At 41.4% G+C, this 23,770-nt stretch overlaps 2 protein-coding genes across 2 annotated transcripts; both read left to right on the top strand.

Annotated features, from left to right (window-relative positions):
- The first annotated feature begins 3,339 nt into the window (after positions 1 to 3,339).
- Positions 3,340 to 13,752, top strand: LOC142217140 (olfactory receptor 1496-like). The gene is made up of 5 exons (XM_075285331.1): positions 3,340 to 4,233; positions 6,379 to 6,445; positions 10,905 to 10,940; positions 13,331 to 13,524; positions 13,660 to 13,752. The coding sequence occupies exons 1-5, from the start codon at positions 3,340 to 3,342 to the stop codon at positions 13,750 to 13,752; spliced, it is 1,284 nt and encodes a 427-aa protein (XP_075141432.1).
- Positions 13,753 to 18,648: 4,896 nt separating this feature from the next.
- LOC142217141 (olfactory receptor 1M1-like) lies at positions 18,649 to 19,599 on the top strand. Its single transcript, XM_075285332.1, has one exon. The coding sequence runs from the start codon at positions 18,649 to 18,651 to the stop codon at positions 19,597 to 19,599; it is 951 nt and encodes a 316-aa protein (XP_075141433.1).
- Positions 19,600 to 23,770: the final 4,171 nt, after the last annotated feature.

The following is a 23,770-nucleotide window of genomic DNA, read 5'->3' on the forward strand; positions in this document are numbered from 1 at the left end:
TCTAACGCACTTCAGGAAACTGGCATGAGTTTTAGTTATTAGATGGGCTGATCCCCACAACATCCACTTTCTCAGGATGTGCCAGGTGACACTACAGACATTACATCATTGTATAATATAAAAAGACCAGTGTTGAGTAGGGTTGAGCGATCGTGTTCGGAAAAGATCGGATTCTGATCGGCGATCGAGAAAATTTCACGATCGCGATCGGAATTCCGAACACAATCTTTTTAGGTGGGATCGAGATCGGTACTATTTCCTACAATGCTTTGCTTAGCCTTCACACTGAGTATATGCTCCGCTCATTCTGAGCAGAGTGTATACTCAGTGTGAAGGCTCCACTGCGGTTCCATAGGAATGAATGGAAGCAGCCGGCACACAGCCTTAACCCCCTGCGCGCTAGCTGCCTCCATTCATTCTAATGGGAGACTAAACTAACAACTCTAGTAGCTACTTACCTCCAGAGATGGCTGGTCTGCAGTACCTGGTGTTCTTCTTCGCCTCGCTGCTGCTCCACGCTGCTGTTCTCGCCTCGCTGCCGCCGCCGCCTCCCAGGTTAGTGTTTAAAGAGCTAGGAAGGCGGGGCTTGTGGCTTAGGAGAGTGTGGGTGGGTACAGGGTGGGGAGACGTGACCATTACCCGCCCACACTCCCCTAACGCACCCATACTCTCCTAACCTGGGAGGCAGAGGGCAGCGAGGCGAGAAGATCAGCATGGAGCAGCAACGAGGCGAAGAAGAACACCGGGCACCAGAGCAGCCATCTCTGCAGGTAAGTGGACACCAGGGGGGACTAAGTAGCCAGAGGATTAAAAAAAAATCCTCTGGCTACTTAGTGATTCACTACACAGTGTGGATTCTAACAATTAAAGCGTTCAATTGTTAGATTCCATGCTGAATAGTGAATAGGATTGCTTTTAAAATATAATCTCCGATTAATAAAAAAATCCCATTGACTTGCATTGGGATTGGAATTGGGATCGAGATCGGGTTCGAATGAAAAATGATTGGAAATCGGATTTTAAAATCGATCCTGAAAAGTCAAGATCGGCTCAACCCTAATGTTGAGTGAACGCTCAAGTTTTGTTTCAGGTTCAGCAACTTTGATCCAAAGACTTATTTAATTTTTAATAACTTTGTTCCAAATCTACTTTATAATGGCCTTAATGTTAGGGCTAATGAATGCGATAGAAATGAGATTGCAATAGAAAAAGCTGAGGCAAGACCCCTTGAGTTTTAGGACGCCTTCAGTAGGTGAAAGAGTCTGCACACTCTGGTGTATTCAGCCCTGAAGCAGTACCGCATTGTGATGTATCTCAGGGCTTCTTATACCAAAAAGGGCAAATGAACTCTACGTTATGGTCTGGGGATCTCTGACCATGGACTAGCCCCTGACTGATAACCTCTCAGTCAAGTTTAAGGAAAAACACAAAGGAAAAACAAAACTGGAGTAAGAGCGGTTTGGAATATCTAGTGTGTGATACTCCTAATCCCTGCCTTGCACACTAGAAGCAGCCATGGGCCCGACTAACTAACCTGAGTGGGCGCGAACACAGCCGGAGAAATAACTAGCCTACAAGGGAAACAGAAAACCTGACTTGTTTCACAATTATGAAGGAGAGGAAAAGCCCCCCAGGTGTCCGACTGGACTGACAGTGAATATGATGGAACACAAAGTATAGGGGAGAAAATAAATGTGAAACACAGATAACTGACACTATGCAAAGGGATAGGAAAAACAGAACTAGTATCACACACAAAAAACCCTACAAAAGGTCCAAACATCCAAACAGAAAATAAGGCTAGGGTTCACTGCACCTGGAACACTATGTTTGGATAAGTGAGCTCAATTCTTAGCCAATATCCAGATAGTAAATAGTAGATTATAAAAAATTGTGATTTTTTTTTAATCATTTTTTCCATTATTTATTTTTCAAAATGGAATAGTGTCCTCATTTTTCCTTTCCAGACAGATATGACAAAGCATCATTGTAATGAAACACCCCCAAACTACCCCCATTAAAAATAAAAATCAGAAACCACTTGTCATCAAGGTAGTCCACCAACTGTGACATAGTCCAATTGACAAATCTGGAAAAAAAAGATGAAAAAATACATTACTAAAACATGAATAAGCAATACAATTCTCATACTCGCTGACTCTGGTCTAGTATTGTCTTCTCTCATGGAGAAATCATCTCAAATGACATCTCATTGGCTGGTTTAGACATGTACTAGGGTTTGCTGGGTGGGTAAAGCTTGCAAATATTTAAAAATGCATAAAAAGTTGATGGGTCTCACTATCTGAATGAGTCCAAAGCAAACACGGCATCATTGCAAACCTTGGAAAATGCACGATTGCTAATGTGAGGTTCTGTTGAGTCAGATTGCGATTTCTCAATGGGAAAAGTGCAATTTTAACTCCCATAATGTCTAATTATTCTTGTTCCTTAGAGAAAAGAACACAGGAGATGTTACTCTACATATCCACTACACAGAATATATATATACTGCATATCTGTACTTACTATTCACTTACACCAGGCAATGCTCTGAGGTATGATTTATGATATCACTGTCGAGGATCAATAGCTTGAGTAGGCCACAACTTTTGTGCTTGCTGCAGTTCCTTAGGAATTACTAACATCTATAGACAGGTAGATTAACGTGAAACATATTTTCATTGAAACATTTGGATGGATGAATGGGCTGAGTGGACGATAAAAGGTCGAAGAGTATCTAAAACATCTGAGTAATATTTCTATAATCAGACCTTAAATGTTCACATGGTAAGTTCTACCACACAGCATCTCTTCATAGTTTCCTAGAGGCACAAGGCTGTGACTTTGTGTCCTATTGAAATGTTTATTCACCTTTGGCACCAGACGCCCCAGGGTCTATTGTGTTTATCTAAAAGGAGTCAGCTCAAATCAGCTGGAGTGGGACCATTGTCTCCCCCAGCCAACAATGTATTACAAGATACCAGCATGGACATATGATTTTAGCTTGAACATATCATAGCTGTGTCCATATATTGCTGATTTTATATTTCTGGGCCACAAGGCGGTGGTCGGGGCTCCTCAGGCTGTCATGAAACTCATTATTATAACCAGAACTGGCAGAGGTAGGACAACCAGTTTATTGTATGAATTTGCTTTAAATATAATATATTTTTTAGAAGAACATTTAGGTTTTTTTTTTTTAGTTCTTTGCAGGTCCTTCAACCTTCGAGGATTGTTCCAGCTCAGCACCAGGTTTTTTCTGACCACGGCTCTTTAGGCACTTCCCTAATGCAAAAAAACGAATCCCCTGAAAGCTTCCTTGTGTTATAGAGACACCACATGAAGAATCACACCTATCAGTTCTTTATTTTAACATTTAATACACAACACAATACGCCATTTTTATCTTTTGTCTTTATTCTCATCTACTTGACCGGAGTGATAGCAAATTCTACCACCATTACCGTAGTCTATAGAGATCGGCACTTACACACCCCCATGTATCTATTCCTATGTAATTTATCCATTGTTGATCTTTTCTACACGACCATTACAATCCCTAAGTTGGTTCACATGTTCCTGAGTGGTGACTATACATTGTCCTTCACCCAATGCTTCGTCCAGATGTACTTTTTTTACATAGCAGTTTCTACTGAGGACTTCTTGTTGTTCATTATGGCCTATGATCGATATGTCGCCATTTGTAACCCCCTACATTATCACAGTATACTGAGTAAGAAGAACTGTATCCTGTTTTTACTTTTGATCTGGATTTCTGGGGTTATTAATTCGCTTCTTCCACCATTAATTGCTACTAATATTCCACTGTGTTACTCTAATAAAATTTCACAATTCTTCTGTGAATATAGAGCAATTTCCAACATCTTCTGTCCCAACGTTGGCATCCAAACATTTGTATACACGGCGACTACAGTTTTTGGTCTTTGCCCGTTTTTGTGCAGTATACTTTCTTATATTAAGATCATCATTGTGATCTCACATATTAAATCTAGTGATGGGAGAAGAAAAGCTTTCTCCACCTGCTCGTCCCACCTGATAGTCCTCTGCATGTATTATGGTACCTGGACGTCCGCCTATCTAATACCATCAGTGAAAGATACCCAGGTCGTTGAGCTGACCCTTTCTGTCCTGTATACAACCATTACTCCCATGTTAAATCCTCTGATATACAGTGTAAGGAATACAGATGTAAAGAGGGCTCTACTGAAACTGGTGGGATGTCAAATTAGAGAGTAATGTTCTTTTGATGTAATTGAGAACCTAAATTTATTTGAGAACTTGCTTCAAGCGCTGAACAATTTGGTCACTTGGTCTTAACAGAAGAATTAAAAAAAATTAAATGAACCTCTATTATTTAAGAAGTTATGTTTTTCCAGAATAAAGAATATTAATGGCTAAAATAATTAGAGTGTTTCCTTTAAAATATTCATTTATAAATAAAAGGCTTATCACAATTTTATAGAAAACATCTCCGGTGGGGGCAAAACGGTCAAAAAGGTATGAAGTCAATTTATTTAACTGTGTACATACACTGCTCAAAAAAATAAAAGGAACACTCCAATAACACCTTCTAGATCTGAAGGAATGAAATCTTCTCGTTGAATACTTTGTTCTGTACAAAGTTGAATGTGATGACAACAAAATCACACAAAAACCGTCAATGGAAATCAAATTTGTTAACCAATGGAGGCCTGGATTTGGAGTCACCCCAAAATTAAAGTGGAAAAACGCACTACAGGCTGATCCAACTTTGATGTAATGTCCTTAAAACATGTCAAAATGAGGCAGAGTAGTGTGTGTGGCCTCCACGTGTCTGTATGACCTCCCTACAACGCCTGGGCATGCTCCTGATGAGGTTGCGGATGCTCTCCTGAGGTATCTTCTCCCAGACCTGGACTAAAGCATCTGCAAACTCATGGAAAGTCTGTGGTGCAACGTGACGTTGGTGGATGGAGCGAGACATGATGTCTCAGATGTGCTCAATCGAATTCAGGTCTGGGGAATGGGCGGTCCAGTCCATAGCTTCAATGCCTTCATCTTGCAGGAACTGCTGACACACTCCAGTCACTTGAGGTCTGGCATTGTCCTGCATTAGGAGGAACCCAGGGCCAACTGCACCAGCATATGGTCTCACAAGGGGTCTGAGGATCTCATCTTGGTACCTAATGGCAGTCAGGCTACCTCTGGCAAGCACATGGAGGGCTGTGTGGCCCTCCAAAGAAATTCCACCCCACACCGTCACTAACCCACTGCTAAACCGGTCATGCTGAAAGATGTTGCAGGCAGCAGATTGCTCTTCACAGTGTCTCCAGACTCTGTCACATGTGCTCAGTGTGAACCTGCTTTCATTTGCGAAGAGCTCAGGGCGCCAATCCTGTTGTTCTGTGGCACATGCCAAGCATCTTGCACAGTGTTGGGCTGTGAGCACAACCTCCATCTGTGGACGTCAGGCCCTCATACCATCCTCATGTAATCAGTTTCTAACTGTTTGTGCAGACACATGCACATTTGTGGCCTGCTGGAGGTCATTTTGCAGGGCTCTGGCAGTGCTCTCCTGTTCCTCCTTGCACAAAGGCGGAGGTAGTGGTCCTGCTGCTGGGTTGTTGCCCTCCTACGGCCACCTCCTGGTGTACTGGCCTGTCTTAAGGTCCCATATTCACAGAGCAAACCTTAATGCTAAGACCTAATCATCTGTTTAGTCTGAATAGTCTGCATAGGAAAACAAACCATAAAATATATTGCCCTGCAAACTCTAGGACTCCTCTAAAAGGATTAGAGAAAGCCCCGCCACAGATATTAGGGGACACTTGAAGACACCTAATGTGTTTCTAAGTCATGATAGCGATAACTATTCATCAGAGGTGAATTCTATCAAATATTGAAAGAGCTACATTGTTCCCCGCTCCCATCTCGGCACTAGTAGGTGTCTTCAAGTGTCCCCTAATATCTGGACTCTAGATTTTAAGGACACATTGTTTGTACTGACTGCCAGATTTGGAGTCGGGAAGGAATTTTTTCCCCTGAAATAGGGCAACTGGCATGAGCCTCATGGGGTTTTTTGCCTTCCCCTGGATCAACACTGTAGGGATTGTAGGGTTATAGGTTGGACTTGATGGACTAATGTCTTTATCCAACCTCATCAACTATGTAACTATGTAACTATCTGTGGCAAGGCTTTCTCTAATACTCTAATCCCAACTCATCTCCTCTCTCTTGATCTGTCCTGCATTCCGACACCATTTTGAGGGCCCCTTACGGAGAGGTGAGCATCTTTTTCTTTAGAAAACGCTGCAGGTCCCCCTGCTACTTAGGTGCTTTTGAGGTGCCAGTCTTGACCATTCTGTTCTCTGTAACAAGCATTTAGTGGGATCTCTTGAGCTCGATGTGACGGAGCTTCAGCAGAAAGAAACCATCTCCATGCGCGGTCAGGCTCCACCCCTCCTATTTTCTTATTTTATTTAGTTTTAAATTGGTTTTATTATTTTACTATAATTTTGTTTCTTTTTTTACATATCTAAGGCTAAAGGTAGGTAAAAAAACTTCAAGATATTCCTCTGACACATATTATTTCATGATTTTGTTGGTCAATAACCATTGTAAGCCGATGGCTGGTCAGGTAATGGAGGGGGTGTACATCTCGCCCAGACTACTCAGGTGGGTGAGATGAGAAAACTCCAGGAATGTTTGTTCTCAGCAGATAACTTTCGTCTGCTGAGCATTTTGGTAAATGCTCAGTACTGGGCTGGATTTTTAGGAATGGCAGGTAGGTTGGTAGTGGGACCTGTCATTCCACACACACACACCCCCCTCCAGTCCACACTTTGGGGATGTTCCGGCAGCGACTCAGCTGCAGAGTCTCCTTGTCAAGGAGGCTTAAAAAGCCAGCTCCAGCAGCAACACTTTGGCAGAGTTTGGCTGGAGAGCTGACATAGAGGTCATATTTTTGGGAGCTGTGTCCTGAATGATTCTACTAGCTTTTGGATTTCTGTTATTCTAGGTGAGGTAACCTATTCTATGTTTAGATAGAGCCTAGCCGGGCAGGTATTTATTTTTGTATTGTTTCCTTTTGTTGCTGCACTACTTTTTTGGAGTGAAAATAAACTCTACCTTTGTTTTGGACTAAAGAAACTGGACTTTTATGTCTTTGCCACCCCACCTAGCAACCCCAGACCCTGACACCATTCTTAACCAAGCCACCACTGTTTCGATAGAGACAATAGAATTACAATAAACCCCCATTATTCTCTCTGGGATAAACATCCGAGCCCTGAAAGAATTGCAAATGGTTAAAAAGTTGACAGGTCTTACTAACATCTTAATGAGTTCAAAGCAAATACACCTTTAAGAAAATACACAATTGCGAATGTGAGGTTCTATTGAGTCATGTTGCGATTTTTTTCATGCAGCTTAATTTCTCAAATGGGAAAAGTGACATTATAACTCCCATGATGTCTAATTATATTTGTTCCTTGGAGAAAAGAACACAGGAGATTTTACTCTACGTATCCACTACGCAAAATATATATATACTGCATGTCTGTACTTACTATTCACTTACACCAGACAATGCTCGGAGGTATGATTTATGATACCACTGTCGAAGATCAATAGCTGAGTAGGCCACAACTTTTGTGCTTGCTGCAGTTCCTTAGGAATTACTAACATCTATACACAGGTAGGTAACTTGAAACATATTTTCGTTGAAACATTTGGATGGGTGAATGGATGTGGATGATAAAGGTCGAAGAGTATCTTAGCAAACAACTAAAATATCTGAGCAGTATTTTCCTAAATCAGGTCCCAAATGTTCACATGGTAAGTTCCACCACACAACATCTCTTCAGAGTTTCCTAGAGGCACAAAGGCTGTGACTGTACCATCCAACCATCTCTTACCTATGATCTATATGGCAACCATTGATCCACACAGCAGGAATCTTTCCAGTGCCAGAGGCAGCAAAGCAACCCCAAAACATCAGGGAACCTCCGCCATGTCTGACTGTAGGGACTGTGTTTTTTTCTTTGAAGGCCTCTTTTTCCCCTGTAAACTCTATGTTAATGCCTTTTCCCAAAAAGCTCTACTTTTGTCTCATCTGACCAGAGAACATTCTTCCAAAACGTTTTTGGCTTTCTCAGGTAAGTTTTGCCAAACTCCAGCCTGGCTTTTTTATGTCTCTGGGTAAGAAGTGGGGTCTTCCTGGGTATCCTACCTTACATTCCCTTTTCATTCAGATGCCGATGGAAAGTACGGGTTGACACTGTTGTACCCTCGGACTGCAGGGCAGCTTGAACTTCTTTGGATGTTAGTCGAGGTTCTTTATCCACCATCCGCACAATCTTGCGTTGAAATCTCTTGTAAATTTTTCTTTTCCGTCCACATCTAGGGAGGTTAGCCACAGTGCCATGGGCTTTAAACCTCTTGATGACACTGCGCACGGTAGACACAGGAACATTCAGGTCTTTGGAGATGGACTTGTAGCCTTGAGATTGCTTATGCTTCCTCACAATTTTGTTTCTCAAGTCCTCAGACAGTTGTTTGATCTTCTTTCTTTTCTCCATGCTCAATGTGGTACACACAAGGACACAGGACAGAGGTTGAGTCAACTTTAATCCATTTCAACTGGCTGCAAGGGTTATTTAGTTATTGCCACCACCTGTTAGGTGCCTCAGGTAAGTAACAGGTGCTGTTAATTACACAAATTAGAGAAGCATCACATTATTTTTCAAACAGTGCCAATACTTTTGTCCACCCCCTTTTTTATGTTTGGTGTTGAATATTATCCAATTTGGCTTTTTGACAATTCTTTTTGTTGTTTTCCATTGAAGACAAATTAAATGAAGAAAATAATACCAAAGAATTTGTGATTTCAATCATTTTCTGGAAGAAAATGAGTATTATCTGACCGAATTGCAGGGGTGCCAATACTTTTGGCCAACACTGTATATCTAGGTGAGATCAAGCGCCGGGACATCGCGGCCACACATTACAGCCGGCCGAGCGCTCTAGACACATAGAGCATTTCTGTTAGTCCAGTGTTAACACCGGTTAGGCCAATATATAGGTTACTTTGCCTCTGATGAACCGGCCTCTCTACCGGAGAGGTGGCTTATAGTGGCCACATGTGTCATTAATGTGTGTGTGTGTATCATAGCCAGTGAACTATCATCCTGGCTACAAGCTGTTTTACTGCTACACTCATGAGTTTGCGGGCCTAGTATTAGTATGTGAATTGTCCCTTTGTGAGGGGTATTGTAGTGGGTTGTCCTCAGTACATGGCTGCATAGTATTATTACCAGCCAGACAGGAGTGCTAGGCAATTTAACCCTCGTGAATCCTCTACACCCGTACTTCACCTTATTACAGTTCAGCTGAGAGCCACACTACCAATTAGCCCAGTTCAATCACCTACCATTTTATCTTATCGTTAGTTAGATTTTAATCAACATTATTAAAAGTTATATTTTAGTGCACTTTATATTTTGGGGGGTGGTTTATTACTATCATGGGTGCCTCACCTTAGGAAATTTTTGAAAAAAATTTTTTTCTTGACAACCATTTTATTGTATGAATTTGCTTTGAATATATTATTGTTTTAGGGGAACATTTAGTATTTTTTTAAATTTCTCTGCAGGTCCTTCAACCTTCGAGGATTGTTCCAACTTAGCACCACGTTGCACCCTAATGCAAACAAACAAATCCCCTGAAAGCTTCCTTGTGTTATAGAGACACCACATGAAGAATCACACCTATCAGTTCTTTATTTTAACATTTAATACACAACACAATACGCCATTTTTATCTTTTGTCTTTATTCTCATCTACTTGACCGGAGTGATAGCAAATTCTACCACCATTACCGTAGTCTATAGAGATCGGCACTTACACACCCCCATGTATCTATTCCTATGTAATTTATCCATTGTTGATCTTTTCTACACGACCATTACAATCCCTAAGTTGGTTCACATGTTCCTGAGTGGTGACTACACCTTGTCCTTCACCCAATGCTACGTCCAGATGTACTTTTTTTACATAGCAGTTACTACAGAGGACCTCTTGTTGTTTATTATGGCCTATGATCGATATGTCGCCATTTGTAACCCCCTACATTATCACAGTATACTGAGTAAGAAGAACTGTATCCTGATTATGTTTTTGGTCTGGGCTACTGGGGTTATCATTCCAATTATTCCACCATTAATTGCTACTAATATTCCACTTTGTTATTCTAATAAAGTTTCACAATTCTTCTGTGAATATAAATCAATTGCCAAAATCTTCTGTCCCACCGTTGGCATCCAAACATTTGATTACATGGTGACTATAGTTTTTGGTCTTTGCCCGTTTTTGTGCAGTATACTTTCTTATATTAAGATCATCATTGTGATCTCACATATTAAATCTAGTGATGGGAGAAGAAAAGCTTTCTCCACCTGCTCGTCCCACCTGATAGTCCTCTGCATGTATTATGGCACCTGGACGTCCGCCTATCTAATACCATCGGTGAAAAATACCCAGGTCGTCGAACTGACCCTTTCTGTCCTGTATACAACCATTACTCCCATGTTAAATCCTCTGATATACAGTGTAAGGAATACAGATGTAAAGAGGGCTCTACTGAAACTGGTGGGATGTCAAATTAGAGAGTAATGTTCTTTCAATGTAATTGAGAACCTAAATTTATTTGAGAACTTGCTTAACATGCTGAATAATTTGGTCCCTTGGTACGTCTTAACAGAAAAATTAAAAAAAAAATTAAATGAACCTCTATTATTTAAGAAGTTATCATTTTCCAGAATAAACAATATTAATGGCTAAAAAATTTAGTATGTTTTCCTTTAAAATATTCATTTATAATTAAAAGTCTTATCACAATTTTATAGGTAACTTCTCCGATGCGGTGCAAAAAGATCAAAAAGGTATGAAGTCAATTTTTTTTAAAGTGAGTACAACTAATGCCTCGTATGTTACATTTTACGTTTTAATCATACAAATTTGGTCCATATTAGACTCAAACAAGCTAAAAGTCCAAAAGCTCCTCTGTGTAGGTTTCAATTCACTTAGGGTTCTTCACTTGGGATTTTAGTCCCTATCACCTATGAAGCAGGAATATGTCATCTGTACAACAGACCTGGATCGCCACAACACAGGTAGAAGCTAGGAAGGGGTCAGATCATAAGCTTCACAAAAAAAGACTTTTTGCTTCACTAGGAAGAGATTTGGTCTTAAAATACATAGCAAAACACAGGCATACACAGAGCCTAGATCCAGTCACAAACTTAAACTTTACTCTTTATGCATATTGTGGGGAATGTAGCTCGGTAGAAGCCGTATGCTCGTTCCCTTTGAGGAGGCCACTTTGTTAGACAGTCAAGACAGGGACATAAAATATGCAGCAAACCAGGTTTTTTTAGAAAAAAAAGCAGACAGCAAAAGGAAATCCAGCATCCGGTTACTCCATTGAAATGTAACTTTTGATATGTCAAGTCAACAATTACATGAGATTTTTTTTAAAAAAAAAACGCACAAGGTCCTATGGACCTCCATATTATGCTCAGGGGTCTCCTGTGAGGTGTCTTCTCATCAGAGGAAAACTCTGGTGCTAGACAGGCTTAGACAGGGTGATTTATAGGGAAACTGCCCCTGCTATTATTCACCTGCCTATATTGGATATCACTCCTGGCTTGACCTGACTTGTGACTTTTTGGCTGTAGTTTACTTGTCTGATTTTAGTCTGAAGTTGCACCTATCTTTTACACTAGCTACTAGTCCAGATCCAGCCAAGTCCTTCTGACCTCACGTCGGACTATGATATAGACATATGAGTAGCCTTAAACTCTAGCAGTCTGGGCAGTGTGAGATTTAGGTAGGTTATTCTAATGCTCTCTGTTATCTGCCAGTTTCTGAATTTTGGGGGGAATTGCTATAGAGGTGATTTCTTAACTCCCTGTCAAATATATTACTTTATGTTATCACCCTCCCTGCAATCTAACCACTCGTTTTGTATTGTTCTGTTAGTGTCATGACTATGGATGAACGAGCCTATTCTGCAGAAATGTAATTTGATCCGAATTTCAGGAAATCTTCAATTTGCCTAAAATCCATGTTTCTTCACACTTCGATGCATCAAATCGCATTTTTTTAATAAAATGGCCGCTGCACATGTTACGACAAGGGGCAGGGAACTCTGAGATCGCAGGATCCCCCATAATGTCAATGATGCAGTTAACCAGTAGCCAACTAACATGGTGATGTCACAGCCCTATAAAAACCAGTAGCCATTTTAGGTACAGTCATTTCACATAACTCTTACTGCAGGGACAGACATCAGCAGGAGCTAGGGACAGTGTTAGAAAACAGAAGTTCATGAAAAGAAGATTGCAAATGAAGGGAAAATATAGGGAGGAAATCAAAGAAGAATTTGGGGTGGTTGCAGCGTCGTTAACAGAAAGAAACGTAATACACATTGCAGCGCTCACTGCCGCTATACTGCTGCTCATTACTCATACCTGTGTGTTCAAGGTGAAACACAACAAGCCTGTTACAGCCAAAAACTGTGAATTATCATTCTCTAATACCTGCACTCAGCTGTTCTCATGCCATTTCAAAGGTGGGGCAAAAATTAGGGCCTCATTAGCCATTGTTTTCAGAGTGTACTGCTGCTCATTACTCATACTTGTGTGTTCAAGGGGGAACACAGCAAGCCTTTTACAGTGCATTACAGCAAAAAACAGTGAATTATCATTCACGCATAGCTGCACTCATCTGTTCTGATGCCGTTTTAAAGGCATTTAATAGTGGGGAAAGAAATAAGGGACTCATTAGCCATTGTGTGCAGAGTATACAATCACTGGCCATTTCTCAATACAGTTGTGGCAAAAATCATGAGTTATTAGCCACTAATCTCGGAAGTTAGCGGCTATTCTAAGGCTTATTTAAAAGTGTTTATTAGTGGGGAAACAGACAAGGGGCATATTTGTCGATCTCTTCCAAGTCTAAAATTACAGGCCATTTTGCTGTACAGTACTGTCAAAAAATCCAATAATCTCTGCCTTTATCACACTTTTTTTAAAGGTGTTCATTACTGAGGAAAGAAATAAGGGGCTAATTTGTCGTTCTCTACAAAGTAGAAAATTACAGGGCAGAAAAAAGCCATAAATGGTTTCTTGATGATACAAGTGGACACACGTACTCACCTGTGTAACTTTAACGTTAGCCAGTGGCAGCTCATGCATGACACCTGCCGTTTGCTCGTCCCCTTTGAGGAGGTAGCTTTGTTAGTCAGATGCTTTTCAATCTGGCTGATCAGGGATTGGAGATGAGGCACCAACATCTAGCAACAACATGAGCCCTGTTGGGGCTGAACTGGAGGAGGAGGACAATGACGCACAATCAATGACTAGCCAAATGAGTGGAGAGGAGGAGCAGGAACAACCGGAACAGGAAGAGGGACATGAGGAGGACGAGGCAGATGACCCAGAAACACCGTGCCACTGGGTCACTGTATGGTCTCATAAAGCTGCTGCAGCCTCCACACTCTGCTACTATATCCAAATAAATGAGGTGTGTAGCGGTTCTAAGAATGAAGCCTGTCATATGCATGTTATACTCACTCACTATATTGTTTGACTACCACAGCAAACTCCCCAAGTGTTTCTGCAAGGCACAGTGTTCTACGTTACTATACAGGCTCTTGGCAGCCACGAAATAGCTGCCAATAACGTTTTTTAACGTTATTCATTGCTAATCAATTTGGAAAGAATCAAATCTTTTTCTGAAATCTGGAGAAGTGCCCGAATCAAATTTTCCAAAACATGACTTTGCTGGTCGGTGACCATTCTTAATAAAACCCATTTACAAAGGGATCACAATGAATTTCATTTATAAGATTACGCTATTATTGTTGTGTAAAACATGAGATCTCTGACAAAAGGATAAAAAACACCAAGTGACCTCTGAGGCAGTCCAAAGCAAATATCATATTATTAACCTAGTGAAATACACAATTGATAATATGAGGATCATTTGAGACATTTCTCATTCTTAGCTGCATAATTTCTCAAATGGGAAAAGTGATTTTAATTGTCATATAATTACTCACTGGAGAAGAGACCACATGAGATGGTAAATCACATATCCACTGCACAGAACATATATATATATATATATATATATATACACTGTATGTCTCTATGTACTATTCACTTACATCGGGTAATGCTCAGAGGTATGATTTATGTTATCACTGTTACTGTATATGCATTTCATGGTCAGTTCTCTATTCTAGCACCTGGCTATGACTTTGTGTCCTCAATGGCCCATCTGCTGCAGCCACTATTGATCCACACAGTAGGAAGCTTCCACTTGTCCAAGGTGACTTGAGATTTGAGACCCACCAATTTTTTTCCCCCATGCCAACAGCATTTATAGTTATAGCTTCTGGATGAGCGCCACATTGTTACTTATACGCCTTCTTGTATCATTAATCACTATCTAGTCGTATAGCTTTATTTCTTTCAATTTCTGGTATTTTGCTGGGATGTTTAGGCTTATCCTTAAAATCAAAAACTGAGCCAGCAGACCAGTTTAATATATAAATTTACAGGGTCTTATATGTCCGTCATAGAATGATTGTCATCTCCCATCACATACGATCCTCTTAGATAATGGCTGTTGCAATGATCAATTGATCACCATGGGGTCTGGTCTTTAATATGGTGTCTTTACAATTTATCATGTGCTCCCATAACAGGAGCCTGCTCACTAGCCACTATAACCATTGTACATTTACTTTTCAGTTAATACATCACATTGGGAAAAAAAATTTTTTACTTCCTTTCAGGTTCCACCACCTTTGAGAAACGCTCCGACTGACTATATGACTGTGGGTCCTCTCCTTTAGACAACTAATATCCTGTAAACCTTCCGTCAGGGAGACCACATGGAAAATCAGACATATCAGTTCTTTATTTTGACATTTAATACACATCAGGAGAATAAACCCTTTTTATCTTTTTTCTTTGTCCTGGTATACCTGATCGGTATGATAGCAAATTCTACCACCATTACTGTAGTCTATAGAGATCGGAACTTACACACCCCCATGTACCTATTCCTATGTAATTTATCCATTGTCGATTTCTTCTACATGACCATTACAATCCCCAAGTTGGTTGACATGTTCCTGAGTGGTGACTATACCTTGTCCTTCCCCCAATGCTTCATCCAGATGTATTTCTTCAGTTTCGCAGTTACTACAGAGGACCTCTTGTTATTCATTATGGCCTATGATCGATACGTCGCCATTTGTAACTCCCTACATTATCACAGTATACTGAGTAAGAAGAACTGTATCCTGCTCATGGTTTTTGTCTGGGTTACTGGGGCTATCAATTCAATTTTTCCACCATTAACTGCTTCTAATATTCCACTTTGCTATTCTAATAAAGTTTCACAATTCTTCTGTGAATATAGAGCATTTGCCATAATCTCTTGTCCCAATATAGGGTTCCATTTACTTGCATATATAGAGGCTGTAATATTTGGTGTAGGTCCTTTTCTGTTTAGTATAATATCTTATATTCGGGTGATCATGGTTATCTTACATATTAAATCTAGTGATGGAAGAAGAAAAGCTTTCTCCACCTGCTCGTCCCACCTGATAGTCCTCTCCATGTATTATGGCACCTGGATGTCCGCCTATCTAATACCATCAGTGAAAAATACCCAGGTCATTGAACTGATCTTCTCAGTCCTGTACACAACCATTACGCCTATGTTAAATCCTCTAATATACAGTGTACGAAATAAAGCAGTAAAGAGGGCTCTACTGAAACTTGTGGGGTGCAAGGTCAATGGAGAATGACATTATTCTCTTGACATACCATAGGGGCAAAGAAAGCTTTAGGTGGTAAAATTCTGCAAAGTAAGAATGCTTTCAAATATTGGAGTGTTAATAGTTAACTTCTGCCACATAAAATTTAAAGTATCACATTACCAAACGTCTTTGGTTCTCAAAATACCATCAGTTCTTCTAGGTAGACTTGTACAAAGTCAGAAATTTTGCAGAATTATAGGTATGTCCTTATGTGTATCAGATTATAATGATCATTTTCATATATAGGTGGAAGCACCAACAAGCAACATGTAGGGCCGTAGACAATCCTCTAAAAGTAAAAAAAAAAAAAAAGTATGGTTTAAGTCCTCCTGAAGTTCAAAGGAATATTCAATACATGAAAGTCATTCTTGTAATAATCTTTGTATTAAACAACCCAGATATTTTTTCTGTATTTTCATGACTATGAAAATTGTAGATTCACACTGAAGGCATCAAAACTATGAACATGTGCAATTATGTACTTAACAAAAAAGTGTGAAACAACTGAAAATCTGTCTTATATTCTCGGTTCTTCAAAGTAGCCACTTTTTGCTTTGATTACTGCTTTGCACTCTCTTGGCATTCTCTTGATGAGCTTCAAGAGGTAGTCACCGGAAATGGTTTTCACTTCACAGGTGTTCCTTGTAAGGTTTAATAAGTGGTTTAATAAGTGGGATTTCTTGCCTTATAAATGGGGTTGGGACCATCAGTTGTGTTGTGCAGAAGTCAGGTGGATACACAGCTGATAGTCCTACTGAATAGACTGTTAGAATTTGTATTATGGCAAGAAAAAAGCAGCTAAGTAAAGAAAACCGAGTGGCCATCATTACTTTAAGAAATGAAGGTCAGTCAGTCTGAAAAATTGGGAAAACTTTGAAAGTGTCCCCAAATGCAGTTGCGAAAACCATCAAGCGCTACAAAGAAACTGGGTCACATGAGGACCACCCCAGGAAAGGAAGACCAAGAGTCACCTCTGCTGCGGAGGATAAGTTAATCCGAGTCACCAGCCTCAGAAATCGCAGGTTAACAGCAGCTCAGATTAGAGACCAGGTCAATGCCACACAGAGTTCTAGCAGCAGACACATCTCTACAACAACTGTTAAGAGGAGACTTTGTGCAGCAGGCCTTCATGGTAAAATAGCTGCTAGAAAACCACAGCTAAGGACAGGCAACAAGCAGAAGAGACTTGTTTGGGCTAAAGAACACAAGGAATGGACATTAGACCAGTGGAAATCTGTGCTTTGGTCTGATGATTCCAAATTTGAGATCTTTGGTTCCAACCACCATGTCTTTGTGCGACGCAGAAAAGGTGAACGGATGGACTCTACATGCCTGGCTCCCACCGTGAAGCATGGAGGAGGAGGTGTGATGGTGTGGGGGTGCTTTGCTGTTGACACTGTTGGGGATTTATTCAAAATTGAAGGCATACTGAACCAGCATGGCTACCACAGCATCTTGCAGCGGCATGCTATTCCATCCAGTTTATGTTTAGTTGGACCATCATTTATTTTTCAACAGGACAATGACCCCAAACACACCTCCAGGCTGTGTAAGGGCTATTTGACCAAGAAAGAGAGTGATGGGGTGCTATGCCTCCACAGTTACCAGACCTGAACCCAATCGAGATGATTTGGGGTGAGGTGGACCACAGAGTGAAGGCAAAAGGGCCAACAAGTGCTAAGCATCGCTGGGAACTACTTCAAGACTGTTGGAAGACCATTTCCGGTGACTACCTCTTGAAGCTCATCAAGAGAATACCAAGAGTGTGCAAAGCAGTAATCAAAGCAAAAGGTGGCTACTTTGAAGAACCTAGAATAGAAGACATATTTTCAGTTGTTTCACACTTTTTTGTTACGTATATAATTCCACATGTGATAATTCATAGTTTTGATGCCTTCAGTGTGAATCTACAATTTACATAGTCATGAAAATACAGAAAACTCTTTGAATGAGAAGGTGTGTCCAAACTTTTGGTCTGTACTGTATATATAAAAGTATTTCCTGCTATTGTATGTAACTACAGAATCACCAAAACCTAATGTTCCTTCATGATCTGTATTATTTTTCAATAAAAAAAAATGTAAAAAGACCCTCAGAGTCTTATTATCGATTTTATTTTGTTGTGAGTAAATTGCAGTAAAGGGAGTCTAAATCTAAAAACATTTTAATTACCAAATTGACGGCTTTAGTCCCTGTAGAGAATCTCATAGAACAATTGTATGCTCACCGCACACTGTACATATATATATATCTTATCTCATCATTTCAATTCAGCCACAACAAATTATACTCAGAGGTAAGATGATCGTAACAGCGCAGATATCATTAGCAAATTATTACAAAATGCAGAAGAAATGTAACTGCATTGCAGGATAGGATTATTCAGAACAAATATAAATTCACCGAAATGTTTAAAACTTTAACAAGTACAAATTTCAATATTTAGGAATTGTTACAATTTTTTATCATTTTATTGTTTGACTTTTTGTACTTTTACGTTTTTCAATTTTGTGTTCAAACAGAATTGCATAATATAAAATCCTAATGACTTTGTATTAAGTAATACTATAAATACTAGAAGACATTTTTAATTTATTAATTTTTGTAATGTCTAACCACTTTGGTTAACACAAAAGAGAATTAAAATAATTGTCTTTCTTTGATCTTATAAAAAGTCATGAATGTCAAAAAAATTTGCCAAAGTACATTTGTTGCGAACATCAAAAAAAAAAAATTCAAAATAAGAATTCATGAGGATACTTGCCTTTGGCTTACAGAGAAACATCATGGAGAATCACACATATCAGTTCTTTATTTTGACCTTTACCACACGTGAACAGAATAAACCTTTTTTATCTGTCTTCTTTGTCCTGGTATACCTGATCGGAGTACTTGCTAATTCGATCACCATTACTGTAGTATACAGAGATCGGCACTTACACACCCCCATGTATGTATTCTTGTGTAATTTGTCTATCATTGACATTTGCTACACAACCAGCACAGTCCCTAAGTTGGTTTACATGTTACTGAGTGGTGACTATACCTTGTCCTTCACCCAATGCTTCATCCAGATGTTCTTCTTCAGCCATGTAGCTACAGTAGAGGACCTTTTGCTCTTCATTATGGCCTATGATCGATATGTCGCCATTTGTGACCCTCTACATTATCATCATAAGTTGAGTAGAAAGAATTATATCCTATTCCTGGTAGTTGTCTGGGTCATTGGTTTTTTTAATTCACTTTCATTGACATTGACTGCATCTACTATTCCACTGTGTTATTCTAATATACTTAAACAGTTCTACTGTGAATTCAAGGCTTTTGCCAAAATTACCTGCCCTAGTAATGGATTCCAACTGTTTTCCTACATGGAAGCTGTAATGTTTGGCTTATGTCCTTTTCTGTGCAGTATAATATCTTATATTAAGGTTATCTCTGTTATCTTACATATAAAATCTACTGATGGAAGAAAAAAGGCCTTCTCCACCTGCTCGTCCCACCTCATAGTCCTCACCATGTTCTACGGCACTTGGACATCGTCATATCTATCACCATCACTAAAAGATCCTCAGGTGTTCGAAACAACCTTTTCTATCCTATATTTAATCATTACTCCCATGTTAAACCCTCTGATATACAGTGTGCGAAATAAAGATGTAAAGAGGGCTCTACTGAAACTAGTAGGACGCAATGTCTGAGGGGAATAGAGTACGTTTTTAACCCCTTCCTGCTGCAGCCATTTCCAAATGTTTGTTTTTTTACTGCCAACCTTCCAAAAAGCTTTTATTTTTCCGATCACAGAGCAATATGGGGGCTTGAATTTACTTCATCTAGGTTCTCATCAGCGCTGGCCTCTCCATTATTCGGGTCCACCGAGGAACTCAAACAACGGAAAACCGAACTGCTGTTTTAGTAGCCAAAGTTGTGTCAGCTGTATTTCATGAAGCCACCATATTTTGACACATAATTTTTCATATTTCTGTAGACAGTGCTGGATAAGTCATGTTTTGTTTTGTTTTTTTTGCAGGACCAGATGTAATTTTTATTGATAACATTTTGAGGAAGTTCTATTGTTTTAATTGCCTTTGTATGGAAACAGCAAAAAATGGCAGCTTGGCTCATTCAGTCACTAATAAGAAAAATGACCACTCCAATGAGCAGCAAAAATAAGTTGCTGACATGTCTCAGACCATAAGAAAACTCAGGAAGGTGAAGATACTAAGGAAGTACAACACTCCACCTTATTGTATGATCATTTCAACTCCTTTAACCAATAATGACTTGTACGAACAATTTACTGAGAGGGCATGGAGATCTGCAAAACTGATAGAAAACACACAAGGGACTAATCCCCTCCTAACCTGAGGCTACTGGCCTAACGCCACAACAACAGGGATCAGAAGGGTTGTACTCCCCAGGTAAACTACCAGCCCAACCAGCAATTCTTTGTACAAGACATTAGAGATGAGCGAACAGTGTTCTATCGAACACATGTTCGATCGGATATCAGGGTGTTCGCCATGTTCGAATCGAATCGAACACCACGTGGTAAAGTGCGCCAAAATTCGATTCCCCTCCCACCTTCCCTGGCGCCTTTTTTGCACCAATAACAGCGCAGGGGAGGTGGGACAGGAACTACGACACTGGGGGCATTGAAAAAAATTGGAAAAAGTCATTGGCTGCCGAAATCAGGTGACCTCCATTTTAGACGAATAGTGGATTTCAAATCCGGGTCATATGAGAATGTGAACTTTGTGACTATGAGACAGGGATAGCTGTACAGGCAGGGATAGCTAGGGATAACCTTTATTTAGGGGGGAATGTTATTAAAAATAACTTTTTGGGGCTCTATCGGGTGTTTAATTGTGATTTTTGTGAGATAAACTTTTTCCCATAGGGATGCATTGGCCAGCGCTGATTGGCCGAATTCCGTACTCTGGCCAATCAGTGCTGGCCAATGCATTCTATTAGCTTGATGAAGCAGAGTGTGCACAAGGGTTCAAGTGCACCCTCGGCTCTGATGTAGCAGAGCCGAGGCTGCACAAGGGTTCAAGCGCACCCTCGGCTCTGATGTAGGAGAGCCGAGGGTGCACTTGAACCCTTGTGCACCCTCAGCTCTGCTACATCAGAGCCGAGGGTGCGCTTGAACCCTTGTGCACACTCTGCTTCATCAAGCTAATAGAATGCATTGGCCAGCGCTGATTGGCCAATGTATTCTATTAGCCTGATGAAGTAGAGCTGAATGTGTGTGCTAAGCACACACATTCAGCTCTACTTCATCGGGCTAATAGAATGCATTGGCCAGCGCTGATTGGCCAGAGTACGGAACTCGACCAATCAGCGCTGGCTCTGCTGGAGGAGGCGGAGTCTAAGATCGCTCCACACCAGTCTCCATTCAGGTCCGACCTTAGACTCCGCCTCCTCCGGCAGAGCCAGCGCTGATTGGCCGAAGGCTGGCCAATGCATTCCTATGCGAATGCAGAGACTTAGCAGTGCTGAGTCAGTTTTGCTCAACTACACATCTGATGCACACTCGGCACTGCTACATCAGATGTAGCAATCTGATGTAGCAGAGCCGAGGGTGCACTAGAACCCCTGTGCAAACTCAGTTCACGCTAATAGAATGCATTGGCCAGCGCTGATTGGCCAATGCATTCTATTAGCCCGATGAAGTAGAGCTGAATGTGTGTGCTAAGCACACACATTCAGCACTGCTTCATCAAGCCAATACAATGCATTAGCCAGTGCTGATTGGCCAGAGTACGGAATTCGGCCAATCAGCGCTGGCTCTGCTGGAGGAGGCGGAGTCTAAGGTCGCTCCACACCAGTCTCCATTCAGGTCCGACCTTAGACTCCGCCTCCTCCGGCAGAGCCAGCGCTGATTGGCCGAAGGCTGGCCAATGCATTCCTATGCGAATGCATACTTAGCAGTGCTGAGTCAGTTTTGCTCAACTACACATCTGATGCACACTCGGCACTGCTACATCAGATGTAGCAATCTGATGTAGCAGAGCCGAGGGTGCACTAGAACCCCTGTGCAAACTCAGTTCACGCTAATAGAATGCATTGGCCAGCGCTGATTGGCCAATGCATTCTATTAGCCCGATGAAGTAGAGCTGAATGTGTGTGCTAAGCACACACATTCAGCACTGCTTCATCAAGCCAATACAATGCATTAGCCAGTGCTGATTGGCCAGAGTACGGAATTCGGCCAATCAGCGCTGGCTCTGCTGGAGGAGGCGGAGTCTAAGGTCGGACCTGAATGGAGACTGGTGTGGAGCGATCTTAGACTCCGCCTCCTCCAGCAGAGCCAGCGCTGATTGGTCGAGTTCCGTACTCTGGCCAATCAGCGCTGGCCAATGCATTCTATTAGCCCGATGAAGTAGAGCTGAATGTGTGTGCTTAGCACACACATTCAGCTCTACTTCATCAGGCTAATAGAATACATTGGCCAATCAGCGCTGGCCAATGCATTCTATTAGCTTGATGAAGCAGAGTGTGCACAAGGGTTCAAGCGCACCCTCGGCTCTGATGTAGCAGAGCTGAGGGTGCACAAGGGTTCAAGTGCACCCTCGGCTCTCCTACATCAGAGCCGAGGGTGCGCTTGAACTCTTGTGCACACTCTGCTTCATCAAGCTAATAGAATGCATTGGCCAGCACTGATTGGCCAGAGTACGGAATTCGGCCAATCAGCGCTGGCCAATGCATTCTATTAGCCCGATGAAGTAGAGCTGAATGTGTGTGCTAAGCACACACATTCAGCACTGCTTCATCACGCCAATACAATGCATTAGCCAGTGCTGATTGGCCAGAGTACGGAATTCGGCCAATCAGCGCTGGCTCTGCTGGAGGAGGCGGAGTCTAAGATCGCTCCACACCAGTCTCCATTCAGGTCCGACCTTAGACTCCGCCTCCTCCAGCAGAGCCAGCGCTGATTGGTCGAGTTCCGTACTCTGGCCAATCAGCGCTGGCCAATGCATTCTATTAGCCCGATGAAGTAGAGCTGAATGTGTGTGCTTAGCACACACATTCAGCTCTACTTCATCGGGCTAATAGAATGCATTGGCCAGCGCTGATTGGCCGAATTCCGTACTCTGGCCAATCAGCACTGGCTAATGCATTGTATTGGCTTGATGAAGCAGTGCTGAATGTGTGTGCTTAGCACACACATTCAGCTCTACTTCATCGGGCTAATAGAATGCATTGGCCAATCAGCGCTGGCCAATGCATTCTATTAGCGTGAACTGAGTTTGCACAGGGGTTCTAGTGCACCCTCGGCTCTGCTACATCAGATTGCTACATCTGATGTAGCAGTGCCGAGTGTGCATCAGATGTGTAGTTGAGCAAAACTGACTCAGCACTGCTAAGTCTGCATTCGCATAGGAATGCATTGGCCAGCCTTCGGCCAATCAGCGCTGGCTCTGCCGGAGGAGGCGGAGTCTAAGGTCGGACCTGAATGGAGACTGGTGTGGAGCTATCTTAGACTCCGCCTCCTCCAGCAGAGCCAGCGCTGATTGGTCGAGTTCCGTACTCTGGCCAATCAGCACTGGCCAATGCATTTCTATGGGGAAAAGTTAGCTTGCGAAAATCGCAAACTGACAGGGATTTCCATGAAATAAAGTGACTTTTATGCCCCCAGACATGCTTCCCCTGCTGTCCCAGTGTCATTCCAGGGTGTTGGTATCATTTCCTGGGGTGTCATAGTGGACTTGGTGACCCTCCAGACACGAATTTGGGTTTCCCCCTTAACGAGTTTATGTTCCCCATAGACTATAATGGGGTTCGAAACCCATTCGAACACTCGAACAGTGAGCGGCTGTTCGAATCGAATTTCGAACCTCGAACATTTTAGTGTTCGCTCATCTCTAC

Source organism: Leptodactylus fuscus, chromosome 8 (assembly GCF_031893055.1).
Source record: "Leptodactylus fuscus isolate aLepFus1 chromosome 8, aLepFus1.hap2, whole genome shotgun sequence".
Taxonomy (NCBI): domain Eukaryota; kingdom Metazoa; phylum Chordata; class Amphibia; order Anura; family Leptodactylidae; genus Leptodactylus; species Leptodactylus fuscus.